At 48.7% G+C, this 12,477-nt stretch overlaps 1 protein-coding gene across 1 annotated transcript in view; it reads right to left on the bottom strand.

Moving 5' to 3' along the window:
- Positions 1 to 12,477, bottom strand: part of LOC130493399 (zinc finger protein 850-like) — a 59,992-nt gene that overhangs the window by 31,501 nt on the left and 16,014 nt on the right. The window contains exon 4 of the mRNA XM_056867128.1: positions 6,281 to 6,799. Within this exon, the coding sequence (XP_056723106.1) occupies positions 6,281 to 6,799 (519 nt within the window). The remainder of the gene's footprint in view (positions 1 to 6,280; positions 6,800 to 12,477) is intronic.

The following is a 12,477-nucleotide window of genomic DNA, read 5'->3' as shown; positions in this document are numbered from 1 at the left end:
CTTGTGAAGCTTTCTGTTGTTCGAGGTTGGGGGGGGGGTGTTGCTGGGAAGAGCTGTGGCTCTGCAGTAGTGTGTTTGCATTGCATATGGAAGGTCCCAAGTTCAATTCCCACCGTCTCTGGTTAAAAGGATCAGGTAGGAGGGGATGGGGAAAATTTCCACCTGAGACCCTGGAGAGCAGCTGCCAGTCTGAGTAGACAGTACTGACCTTGACAGACCAAGGGTCTGACTCAGTTAGGGTTGCCAGGTACCTGTTCGCCACCAGCGGGATATTTTTGGGGCGGGGCCTGAAGAAGGCGGGGTTTGGGGAGGGGAGGGACTTCAATGCTATAGAGCCCAATGGCCAAAGTGGCCATTTTCTCCAGGGAAACTGATCTCTATCTGCTGGAGATCAGTTGTAATAGCAGGAGATCTCCAGCTAGTACCTGGAGGTTTGGGAATTAGCACGGGTAAAAGGTACACAAATGCACAGAGCCAAGTTATAGCACACAAGTATATAGTACGTGATGAAGCCAAAGGACAAACAATGTGTAACAACTAAACCTAACAACGTGTGACTAATATATACATTAAAGCACAAAAATCACAGTGTAATTTCACAGGCAAAAATGTCCTCTTCTTAATATTTTAAAGATGATCAGTTCCATAGGATATCCCTCAGGTATAAATCCAAAAGATGGGGGACGGCCGTTTCACCTTGGTTTCTTCAGCCCCATATATATCATCTATTTCATAGTATTCCAAAATATTACAAAGTCCACTAAGGTTCAATATTAAGCCACAGCAATGTCAACAGGTTCCCTTGGGATACTAGTGTGGTATCACTAGTATCACTTGGGATACTAGTGTCAGACTTGACAAGGAGGGTCGAAGTGGGAGAGAAGCTTCACATCTGCTCCGAATGCGGGAAAAGCTTCAGCCAGAGGTCAGATCTCGTTCGGCACCAAAGGATCCACACGGGGAAAAAGCCTCACAAATGCTTCTACTGCGGGAAAAGCTTCTGCCAACTGTCGCAGCTCCTCGGGCATCAGTGGACGCACACGGGGGAGAAGCCGTACGTATGCGTGGCCTGTGGGAAGAGCTTCGCTCACCACTCGACATTCATCACTCACAAGAGGACCCACACGGGGGAGAAGCCGTACAAGTGCTTGGTTTGCGAGAAGAGCTTCGGCAACCGCTCAGTCCTGATCAAGCACAGAAGGATCCACACTGGCGAGAAGCCGTACCAGTGCTCCGAGTGCGAGAAGCGCTTTAGCAACCGGACTGGCTTGCTGAAACACGAGAGGACCCACCGGAAGGAGAAGGCCCTCTATGCCATTAAAGGTTTATGGAATGGATGGAAAGGAGAAGGCCCATGGAGGCCTGGACCACGGGAAGAGCTGCAGCGTGGTGTAGTGGTTAGGAGAGGTGGACTCTAATCTGGAGAACCAGGTTTTAGTACCCACTCTTCCACGTGAGCAGCAGACTCTAATCTGGAGAACCGGGTTTGATTCCCCACTCCTCCACATGAAACCAGCTGGGTGACCTTGGGCAAGTCACAGCTCTCTCCGAACTCTCTCAGCCCCACCTACCTCACAAGGTGTCTGTTGTAGGGAGAGGAAGGAAGGCAACTGCAAGATGGTTTGATTCTCTTTAAAAGGTAGACAAAGTCAGCATATAAAAACCAACTCTTCTTCCTACATTCATGAACATGAAAGCATCGAAGGAGAGTGACCCCGTCTTTCGGGGTTTGTGGGGCAGGGAAGCAAACAGGACTGAAATGATGAGTACCAAAGGCTTGGGAAAAGCACAAATCGAAGGAGTTGGGGTGGGGGAAGAGGCATGCTAAGTGCTGATTCATGCTTGCAGAAAAAAACGAGGAAGCAACTATGAAGGAGGTTGAATAAACGACACCCCTTCAAGACTGCCAGAGGAGGAATCATGGTTTTGGAAGGCTTCCCTCAGTTTAAGAATTCCTTGCCATTAGAAACACATTATGGCAAACAATGAGAGCAGATGGAATTTGTTTTCTTTCCTTGTGGCTACTCTTCTACCACAAATGACTAACATTAGCTATGTGTGGGTGATGCTTTTTTTAAAAAAAAAGTCTTTCTGGACTGATGTCTGCGGTTTGAATCATTTTCTGCGGTTTGAATCAATGTCCTTAGAAGGGTGTACACACATGAACACATGAAGCTGCCTTATACCGAATCAGACCCTGGGTCCATCCAAGTCAGTATTGTCTACTCAGACCAGCAGCGGCTCTCCAGGGTCTCAGGCAGAGGTCTTTCACATCACCTCCTTGCCTAGTCCCTTTAATTGGAGATGCCGGGGATTGAACCAACTGCCCATGCAAGGACCTTGAGGCCCAAATGGCGGAGAACAGGGTGGTGGGGTGGAGTCCTGGAAAATGGGCCATTCAGTGATGAAATCTATAGAACTATTAAGCCATGCACCAGCGAAGGATTTGAGGATCCAGCTGCCAAAATGTAGGCTATGAATAGATTCAGGTGAGCTCAGAGAGCCCTTACAGCTGGGGGTTTGAGTGCTGCAAGTCCCCGAGAAAATTTTGAAATTTGACCAATTACAGGGAGATTTTGAGGCCACATGAAATGGGTATTAGAGCATATTCTAAGGTCAATATTAAGGACTTCAACCCATTGGCTTATGATTCTATCACTATGAAAAATTCCCATCAATTTTGTTGAGAAATTCACTAATTAAAAGAAAGTGGCTTCAGGGGCCCCCTCCGGGATTTGGGGCCCTGAAGCTTAAGCTTCATTGGTTTCACAGTAGATCCGCCTCTGCCCCCTCATACTCGCTGTCCCTCTGTCAGAGTGGGCAGCGATGCTCGAACACGCAGGGGACCCCCCCGCCCCCTTTTTATTCCTCTCTGCTGCACGGAACCTTGGACGTCCCCCCTACAGGATCAGGTGCCCATTGCCGGTTATTGATTTGCTAATTCCCCCATATAAATATTCATAACCGAGCAATTTAGCTAACACCTCCCCTTATGGCAGGGGTCGGCAAGCTCATTAGTCAAAAGAGCCAAATATCAACAGTACAACGATTGAGATTTCTTTTGAGAGGCAAATTTCTTAAACTTAAACTATATAGGTAGGTACACTGTTTATTAACTTAATAAACTTTAATTAAAGTTTTAAGTCTTAATTAAACTATAGGTACAGTGAATAAAACTTGATATCGTACTTAATAGTGATCTTATTTATTGATAAAAATTAAATTGTAAGTCCCTGCCATTTCCCCCTCCCCATCCGGAGTCCTCATCTGGAGGCCTGGTCTACCGCCATAAAAGCCTATTGGTAGACCTGGCCTCCGGCTGAGTCCCATTGGGAGGCCAGGTCTACCCATTGGCTTTCTTGGCAGTAGACCTGGCCTCCGGAGGCCCATAGAAGCCAACTGGTAGACCTGGCCTCTGAAGGGGGACTTTTCCCCTCCTCAGAGTCCAGGTCTACTGCCAAGAAAGCCAGTGGGTAGACACGGCCTCCCAATGGGACTCAGCCGGAGGCCAGGTCTACCAAAGGAAGCCCGCCCTGCCCAACAGCTGATAGGTGGGGGAGCAGGAACTGCCGAGCCGCCCGCCCAGCAATTGCGCGGCTAGAGGGGAGGGGAGGCTTTAGCCTCCCAACCATTGAGGGCAAGGGAAAGGGGGACCTGGCTATTCTCCACGGCGGGGGGGGGGAGAGACAGCCAGCTGCCGGAGCGAGTGGGCGCGAGAGCAGGGGCTCCGAACCAAATTCAGAGAGCCGCACTCAATGGGCCAAAGAGCCGCATGCGGCTCGGGAGCCGCAGTTTGTAGACCCCTGGCCCAGGGGAAGGGACGGGAACAAGTGATGCTGAGAATAGCGCAGCTGGCGTGTAAGGAATGGATGCTTCATCCCTAGTACCCATCCGTTCATGTGTCTGTGCATGAACTCTGAGAATGAGTATGCATGTGGTGTACGCAACTGGACCTTTTCAACAATACAATAGTGAAGTGTTTACTCCCCAGTGTTTCATTAGCCTGAGGAACAAACGCCCTTTTAGATCAGTGGGATGTGGGGAGAGGCTGAGGCAATAAAGATGACCACTAGAGGACAGCTTTCTGCCCTACATCTTGATGGACCTAACAAACAACACCTGTGCTGTAACTGGAAGTAGTAGAGAAGAAAAACAGCACAGAGCTCAAATGAAAATAAATAGCTGTATTCAGCTTCAAGATACTGTGAGATAATGTCACTGAAGGTAAATATACAAATACAAACATTTATCAGCACAATTTTTATACACAATTTTTTAACAGTCCTGATCTGTATATAAACACAGATTTTAAACAGTCATAATGAGAAGACTTCATAGATGAATGATACAGACAAAATAGCTGATCCCGATACAGGTGAGTGGAAGTGCGGATGAAACCAAAAAAAGACCTTCCAGTACCAGCTAAGCGGTGACGAAAAAAGCGGTGAGCGCAGCAAGAGCTGCCGCAGCGGGGCACAGGCTGCGTGCTCAGCATGCTTCCACTTTAAATTGAAACTTTAAACTAAATCCGCTTTAAATTAAGCTTTAAATTAAAGGAGGAGGGGCTAAAACGCACATGTCAACCGAAACAGTCGAGAAATGAGTGACAGCGAAGGAGACTGCAAGAAAAGAGAGGAAACTGCATGGCACTCCATGTCAAACACACAAAAGAACAATCTCTGTAGGAGAAAATACTTATAATCTTCTCTTCTTTTATCCTAGATCCTTTACTATCTGACCTCCATCCTCTATATTTCACTAAAACATTTTAACAAACATTTGCAATACATTTCTGATAAAGTGAGACGCATTACTCCTTTCTAGGATTAGTCAGAACTTTCTTGACTGGACAGTGAAAATGGTGACATTTACTTCCATTACTTTTTTCCTTGGTCTCAAGTAAACTCTATCAATGAAGATGTGCCACCTGCCAGAAATGTATGTATGTATCTGGTATGGTAAGAGCAGCAGCCCGAATAAGCCAGCATAGGCCTGCCTTGTCAAAGCTTGTGAGCTATGCAGGGCTGGCCCCAGTCAGTCCTAGGATGGGTGACCACCAAGGAAGACTGGGATGCAGAGGAAGGCAACGGCAAACCACTTCTGCTCATCTCTTGCCTGAGACATCCCTTAGATGAGGGTCGGCATGACATTTATGTTGAGGTAGGATGGCCCAGGCTAGCCTGACCTCGTCACGTCTCAGAAGATAAGCAGGGCCAGCCCTGGTTAGTATTTGGATGGGAGACCACCAAGGAATATCTTTCCTTTCCTTTCCTTTTATCCCTTAGAAGCTCCTTGATCAATTGATCTTGAGCAGCATATATCTAGTGTTGGAGGGATATAAGGACTGAAACAAATCTTGCCACTGACAATGTAGCTTTGGGGTCCCTATCACTTAGTAAAAAAGGCATTATGTCAGTCACAGAGGCATTGGATTTGTATATTAAAAGGGGGGAAATACAGTGCGATCGAAGTTCCTAGTAACAGTGGCATTCCAAAAGTGCATGGGCTAATGAGTCAATAGAGCCAGAAGAGCAAGGGCAGATCCTGTCTGAGTATGGTATATTCAGAATTCTGCCCTGCATTACCATAGAAGGGTTAGCATTCAATCTAGCCAAGCAAAAAGCTCTACAGAGACGAGGAGTTGTTAGATAATATGTATAGGCAGGCAGGCCACGTGGAGGGGGACCAAGGAATACCAGGGCTGGCATGCAGAGGCAGGCAATAGCACACCACCTCTGTCCATCCCCTGCCTTGAAAACCCTGAGGGGTTGTCATAAGTCAGCTCCGACTTGACGGCACTTTCCACCACCAGGTATAAAAAACCTTATCCGAATTAAGAGGAGGACAGAGCTGCAAAATTGGAGACCAAATTTAAGATTATTAAAAAAAAAAAGAAAAAAGAAAACCACCCTTCCGCAGCAATCCTATCAAATTTGGAGGTCACGGGCCGAGTGAAAGGCCTGAGGGCGACTGATGCTAAAGCCTCACTGATGCGAACCGGGGACTCCTGCGTAAGAACGACATATAAATAATAAGAAAAAAAAACTGGAAGTCTCAGAGCAGCTTTTAAAATTGTCCAAAGATTTACACAACTTGGTTTGCCAGTCTGCTTTGCCAGTCAAGGCCTCGTCGGTCGTGAGGGGAAACCTTTCCCGAAGGTTCGTGCGCGCTTTCTCGAGCATGGATCCTCTTGTGGCTGATGAGGCGCGAGTTCTGGCTGAAGCCTTTCCCGCAGAAGGAGCACTCGTACGGTTTCTCTCCCGTGTGCGTCCTCTCGTGCACGATGAGGTTCGAGCTCCGGCTGAAACTCTTCCCGCAGCTGGGGCAGCGGTAGGGTTTCTCTCCAGTGTGGGTCCGGCTGTGGGCCAGGAGATTGGAGCTCTGACAGAAGCTTATCCCACAAATGTTGCACCTGTAAGGCTTCTCACCTGTGTGGGTCCGCTCATGTGTGATGAGTTCAGAGCTCTCAATGAATCTTTTCCCGCATTCGGCGCACTGGTATGGTTTTTCCCCCGTGTGGATTTTCTGATGCCGAATCAGGAGCGAACGCAAACTGAAGGACTTCCGACATTCAGGGCACTGGTAGGGTTTCTCGCCGGTGTGGATTCGCCGGTGGCTGATCAGCTGCGAGCTACGGGAGAAGCTCTCCCTGCAGTCTAAGCATTTGTATGGTTTTTCTCCTGTGTGGGTCCGTTGGTGGTTCATAAGGTTTGAGCTACGGGTGAACCCTTTCCCGCAATCGAAGCATCTGTACGGCTTCTCGCCCGCGTGAGTCCTCTGGTGGCTAATAAGGTCTGAACTCCGGGAAAAACGTTTCCCACAGTCTGAGCAATTGTACATTTTCACGCCAAGGCTCATTCCCTCATGCATGGTAAAGTCAGGGCACAAGTTTGAGATTTCTGTCCTCTCATCCTCGCAGTGTCTCTGATGAATAGCTGTTGTGCTGAGGACATCATTGGCACGATTCCTTCCTCCTCCAGAAATGACCAACGTATTCAGTCCAGTCTTCTTGCGAGGTTCCTTTTGTTGCTGTAGCTTCTCCAAATTCTTTGGGGCTTCCCCTTGGTTCTCCTTAGCATCCCTCAGTGAAGTAATCGGCCCACTTTTGAAGAAGAAATTCTTCTGATTTCTCTGCCCACCTGGAATTAAAACAAAAAAACGAGTAATAGTGGGAATTATATATCCTGTATTGGAGAGAGGGGCAATTTTCTCCCAATGGGATTAAATCAAAGGTGAAATTACACTGTTATTATTTATTAAACAGAATATCAACCTGGATTCAACTAGATTTAAACAGCAAATATTTCACATTTTTATTCTGGAATTACCAAACTAAGCGGTTTCCTCAAACTTTCCTCTCCATTCCCTTCCCTTCACGAGTCACTGGACCAATCTTTTCACAAAGTTTGAGCAACTGTGACAGCATGCAACGTTCACAAACATTCCAGCTTCTCAAGGAACAAAGCTGTTGGAACATCTGCAGTGCAGATTCTGTGAGGGAAGGGAAAGTTGTCAGACTGGCTGTTCTTAAAGGCTTGCAGGGCAGGAATCGCTTTGCCGGGCAGGCTGTAGACTTTCTGCAGAAGGAAATCATAGGAAGTAGGGAAGCTAAGGGGAAAGAGGCTTACAGTCAAGGTGGCTGAAGGAAGGGTGCAGATTTGACAGTGGAACCAGCTGAGAATCAAGAACCCAAGAGAAGGCAAGAGAAGGCACCTTGCATTTAGATGTGACCAGAAATGGAAGAACACCCAGTTCACTGGCTACTGGTTTTGTCTCAGCTGGCCAGGGCCTGTCTCTTTATGGTGTTTTATGTACAGAACCTAATTAACATTTCTTGAAAATTTAAACCATACCATGCATACTTGGAAAGATTTGATAATTAAAGCTGGGAAACTTGCTCAACTGCTTTCCGGTCCATATTATGAGAACCCACTAAGCATAGCTGGAGCCTGACTTCGCTAGAAACGTATCATTAAAAACTTCAAACAAAATCAGAGTGGAAATCCTCAGGAATCAGAATTCTGCCCGACGCCGAAATCCCACACTTGTACACTTACCCAGCAAGCTGCCCGCCCCCTCGCTCTCTTCCTTGGCCCCCCTGCCAAGATGCCGCTGCCCGATTTCAGAAAGCGTCCATTCTGCAACAGGCAAATTCACGATTGTCGGCCCCAAAGGCCCCCGGATCTGCAAGAACAGAAGCGACGAGGGTTCTTGTTCAGTGCAGGGTGGCTAGGCTGCAGAGGGAAACACTGCAGACAAAGGCTGGATTTGGCACCCTGAACCTTGCCCAAATCAACTCTGGGCTTGCCCCCCCCCAAAGCAGCCCCTGCAAATCAAGGGGATGAGAATCCTTTAGAAGGCAAAGGACAGCTCCCACCAAGACAACTGGGGTGTGGCTATGCAGATGAAGGGGTGTGGTCATGCAAACGAAGGGGGCGTGGCTGTGCAGCTACACACCATCACCGCTCATCTTGGTTTCCATTCTATGGGACACAGCAAACAGGCTGGAAGGCCGCTTGATAGGCAAGGGCTGCGGCTCAGTGGCCGAGCAGAAGGTCCCTGGTTCGATCCCCGGCATCAACAATTTTTTAAAAAGGATCAGGTAGTAGGTGATGTGAAAGACCTCTGCCTGAGACCCTGGAGAGCCACTGCATGTATGAGTAGACAGTACTGACCTTGATGGACCAAAGGTCTGATTCAGTTTAAGAAAAGCCTGCTGGATCAGACCCATGCCCATCAAGTCCAGCAGTGTGTCCACACAGCGGCCAACCAGGTGCCTCTAGGAAGCCCACAAGCAAGACGACTGCAGCAGCATTATCCTGCCTGTGTTTCACGGCACCTAATATAATAGGAATGCTCCTCTGATACTAGAGAGAACAGGTATGCAGCATGACTAGTATCCATTTTGACTAGTAGCCATGGATAGCCCTCTCCTCCATGAATATGTCCGCTCCCCTCTTAAAGCCTTGCAAGTTGGCAGCCATCACCACATCCTGGGGCAGGGAGTTCCACAATTTAACTATGCATTGTGTGAAGAAATACTTCCTTTTATCGGTTTTGGATCTCTCACCCTCCAGCTTCAGCCGATGACCCTGCATTCTGCTATTAAGAGCGAGGGAGAAAAACGTCTCCCCGTCCACTCCCTCCAAACCCTGCATCATTTTATAGACCTCTATCATGTCTCCCCTTAGCCCTCTTCTTTCCAAACTAAACAGCCCTAAGAGTTTTAACCGCTCCTCATAGAGCAGCTGCTCTAGTCCCCCGTCCCCTCCGCCAAGACCCGCACCGGATGGCGTGTGCTCTCCAACCTTCCCCTACACATCCCTGTTACCGTCAACAGCTGACTGCCAATATCGGACTTCCCTCAGGGTCCTCGGGGCAAAACGCTCTCACCTCCACTTCCCGCCTCTCGGCCTCTTGCTGCCATAACAGGAGGTCCTCGGCCAGGGCCACCGCCTGGGCACAGGTCTCTGGACGCCGTTCCCGGACCCAGCGCTGCACGTCCGGCGGCAGGACAGCCAAGAACTGCTCCAGGATCACCAGCTCCAGAACCTGCTCTTCCATCGAGGTCTTGGGCTTCAGCCACTGATGGCACAGCTCCCAGAGTCTTTGGCAAACTTCTTGGGGGCCCTCAGACCTCTGGGAGCCCGGCTGCAAGTCCTCCTCCTCCGTGTCTTTGGCCGTCCGGGAGGATCCCCGGCAGCGGCTATCCAAGCCGCTCGAGACCCGCCCCACTTCTCTGTCGAGAGCTGGCCCAAGACAGGCTACCCACTCTCCACTAGACCACCGCCATGCAACAGCTGCTTCCTCGAAAGACGCAAGGAAGGCCTTCGTGTCGCTCCACGAGGGGCGCTCGGACCTCGGCGGGTCCTCAGATCTCAAGCGGAGGGATGGTGTGTCCTTCAAGAACTCCTGCCACTGGGCTTCCCAGTGGTCAGTCAACTCATCGTCCGGTTCCAGCTTCACACGTGGTGACCACCTTACCAAGTCCTCAGCGGTGCCACTCTGGACAATTCGAGGGTCTTCTTTCTCCGGTCCATTTTTGGGGTCAGGATTCTTGGAGCCCAGGTCCTCCATGCTCTTCCTTAGCAGCAGCTCCTTCTCAAGAGAGATGCGGCCTCCCAGAGATCTCCGTTCAGATGCCGTTTTCTTCTCAACACCTCTTCTATAATGCTCCACTTCCCCTCCACTCTCAAAATGTCATGTCACCCAGCAAACCATCTGGCTTCACAACCCACAGGTTTGATCAGTTTTATACTCAGTATTGTGTAGCTTCAACAAGCTGATTTCGGAGATTTCCCCACAGCTCAGACCACTAACCCACTGCAAGATCGAGTCTCTCTGTTGGCAAGAAACACATTTTTTTTTTTACTGGCAAAAAATCTTTTTCCATCTGTGGTGAAAGATGTCTGTGTGAACCTGCACACAACAGCCATTGTTATGTTGTGAAGAAGAAGAGTTGGTTTTTATACCCTGCTTTTCTTTACCTTGAAGGAAACTCAAACCGGCTTACAATCTCCTTCCCTTCCTCTCCCCACAACAGGTACCTTGTGAGGTAGGTGAGGCTGAGAGAGTTCTGAGTGAACTGTGACTAGCCCAATGTCACCCAGCAAGCTTCATGTGGAGGAGTGGGGAAATCAACCCGCTTCTCCAGATTAGAGTCCACCGCTCTTCACTACACCACGCTGGTCTCCGTCTGGTTAGAAAAGAGTGGGATTGGGGAGACCCATTCAAACACCCAGCCAATCGTGTAGATCACTATTCTGTTGACCATGATGGCTAAATGGAACCTCCAAGTTCAGAGGTAGAATACCTCTGAATGTCATTCACTGGGGGGGGAGGCAGCAGGGGGAGGATTTGGACTCCAGGCCCCTGTGGAAAACAGGATGCTGGACACTACAAGGTTAATCGGTCTGATCCAGAGGGGCTTTTCTTATGTTCTTTGGGCAAGTTTGAGCGAGGGACTACCTCGCAGAGTTGTTGGGAGAATAAAACGGAGGGAGGAAAAATGACGCCATGTCTGTTATCCTGAGCTTCTTGAAGGAAGGGCAGGATAAAAATAAACTATATATAAATATTCCAAGGGGGCCACAGGTGAAAATGGCGTTAATGGGGGGCCACGAGGCACGAGACTAGGGGGCCACAGAGGGAAGTGAGAAGTGAAGAAAACCGAAACAACATGAAAACCTAACACATGACTTTCTTCATTGCACTTCTGTGCATCGTTTGCAACTGTGGATTTTTGTAGCGTTGTAATCTTGTGCAACGGTGGTAGAGGCTTTGTTCTCCCTTGTATGTGAACATTGGTGTTTATTGTGTGTGTGTGTGTTATGGTAAGTGCCGTCAAGTTGCTTCCGACTCATGGCGACCCTATGAATGAAAGTCCTCCAGAATGTCCTATCTTTGACAGCCTTGCTCAGATCTTGCAAATTGAAGGCTGTGGCTCCCTTTATTGAGTCAGTCCATCTCTTGTTGGGTCGTCCTCTTTTCCTGCTGCCCTCAACCTTTCCTAGCATGACTGTCTTTTCCAGTGACTCTTGTTTATTAGCGTGTTTATTAGCGTGTTGTATTCCCTTTTTGTGGGGTATTTTTTGTAAATTTCAGTTTCCCAATAAGAACTGCATGTGTGGCTGTTTACGCTTCTTTGTTCCTTGGCAATTTACAGACAAAACATTTAAATAGCTACCTTTCTACCTATAGGACAGGGGGGGCACAGGATGAAAACTAGGTCGGAAGGGGGCCATTGTCGGAAAAAGGTTGAGAACCACTGGGGTAGTGGTTAGGAGTGGTGGACTAATCTGGAGAACCAGGCTTGATTCCCCACTCCTACACAGGAAGCCAGCTAGGGGACCTTGGGCTAGTCACAGTTCTCTCCGAACTCTCTCAGCCCCACCTACCTCACAAAGTGTCTGTTCTGGGGAGGGGAAGGGAAGGTGATTGTAAGCCAGTTTGATTCTTCTTAAAAGGTAGAGAAAAGCAGGGTATAAAAAACAACTCTTCTTCTCAGTACAATCCTATACTGTTACACCCTTCTAAATTCACTGAATTAAATGTCCTTAGAAGGGTGTACACACATGAACACATGAAGCTGCCTTATACCGAATCAGACCCTGGGTCCATCCAAGTCAGTATTGTCTACTCAGACTGGCAGTGGCTCTCCAGGGTCTCAGGCGGAGGTCTTTCACATCACCTCCTTGCCTAGTCCCTTTAATTGGAGATGCCGGGGATTGAACCTGGGACCTTCTGCATGCCAAGCAGAGGCTCTACCATGGCCCCTCTGTAAGCCAGCGGTTGCCAACTCCAGGACTGTATTACATGGCAACCACATAGACGTGAGTTCCTGCCACTCTAGATGGGAGTCAAGCCCAGACGTTATGGACAGAGGCCCCCGCACTAGCAAGAAGGGAGATTTAGAGGGAATCCATTTTCTCTCTCTGTGCCCAGATCGTGTCTCCAGCAGCTGTCATTTCACAAGAG

This window comes from Euleptes europaea, chromosome 1 (genome assembly GCF_029931775.1).
Source record: "Euleptes europaea isolate rEulEur1 chromosome 1, rEulEur1.hap1, whole genome shotgun sequence".
In the NCBI taxonomy this organism is placed as follows: domain Eukaryota; kingdom Metazoa; phylum Chordata; class Lepidosauria; order Squamata; family Sphaerodactylidae; genus Euleptes; species Euleptes europaea.
This window is presented reverse-complemented; position numbering and strand designations above follow the sequence as displayed.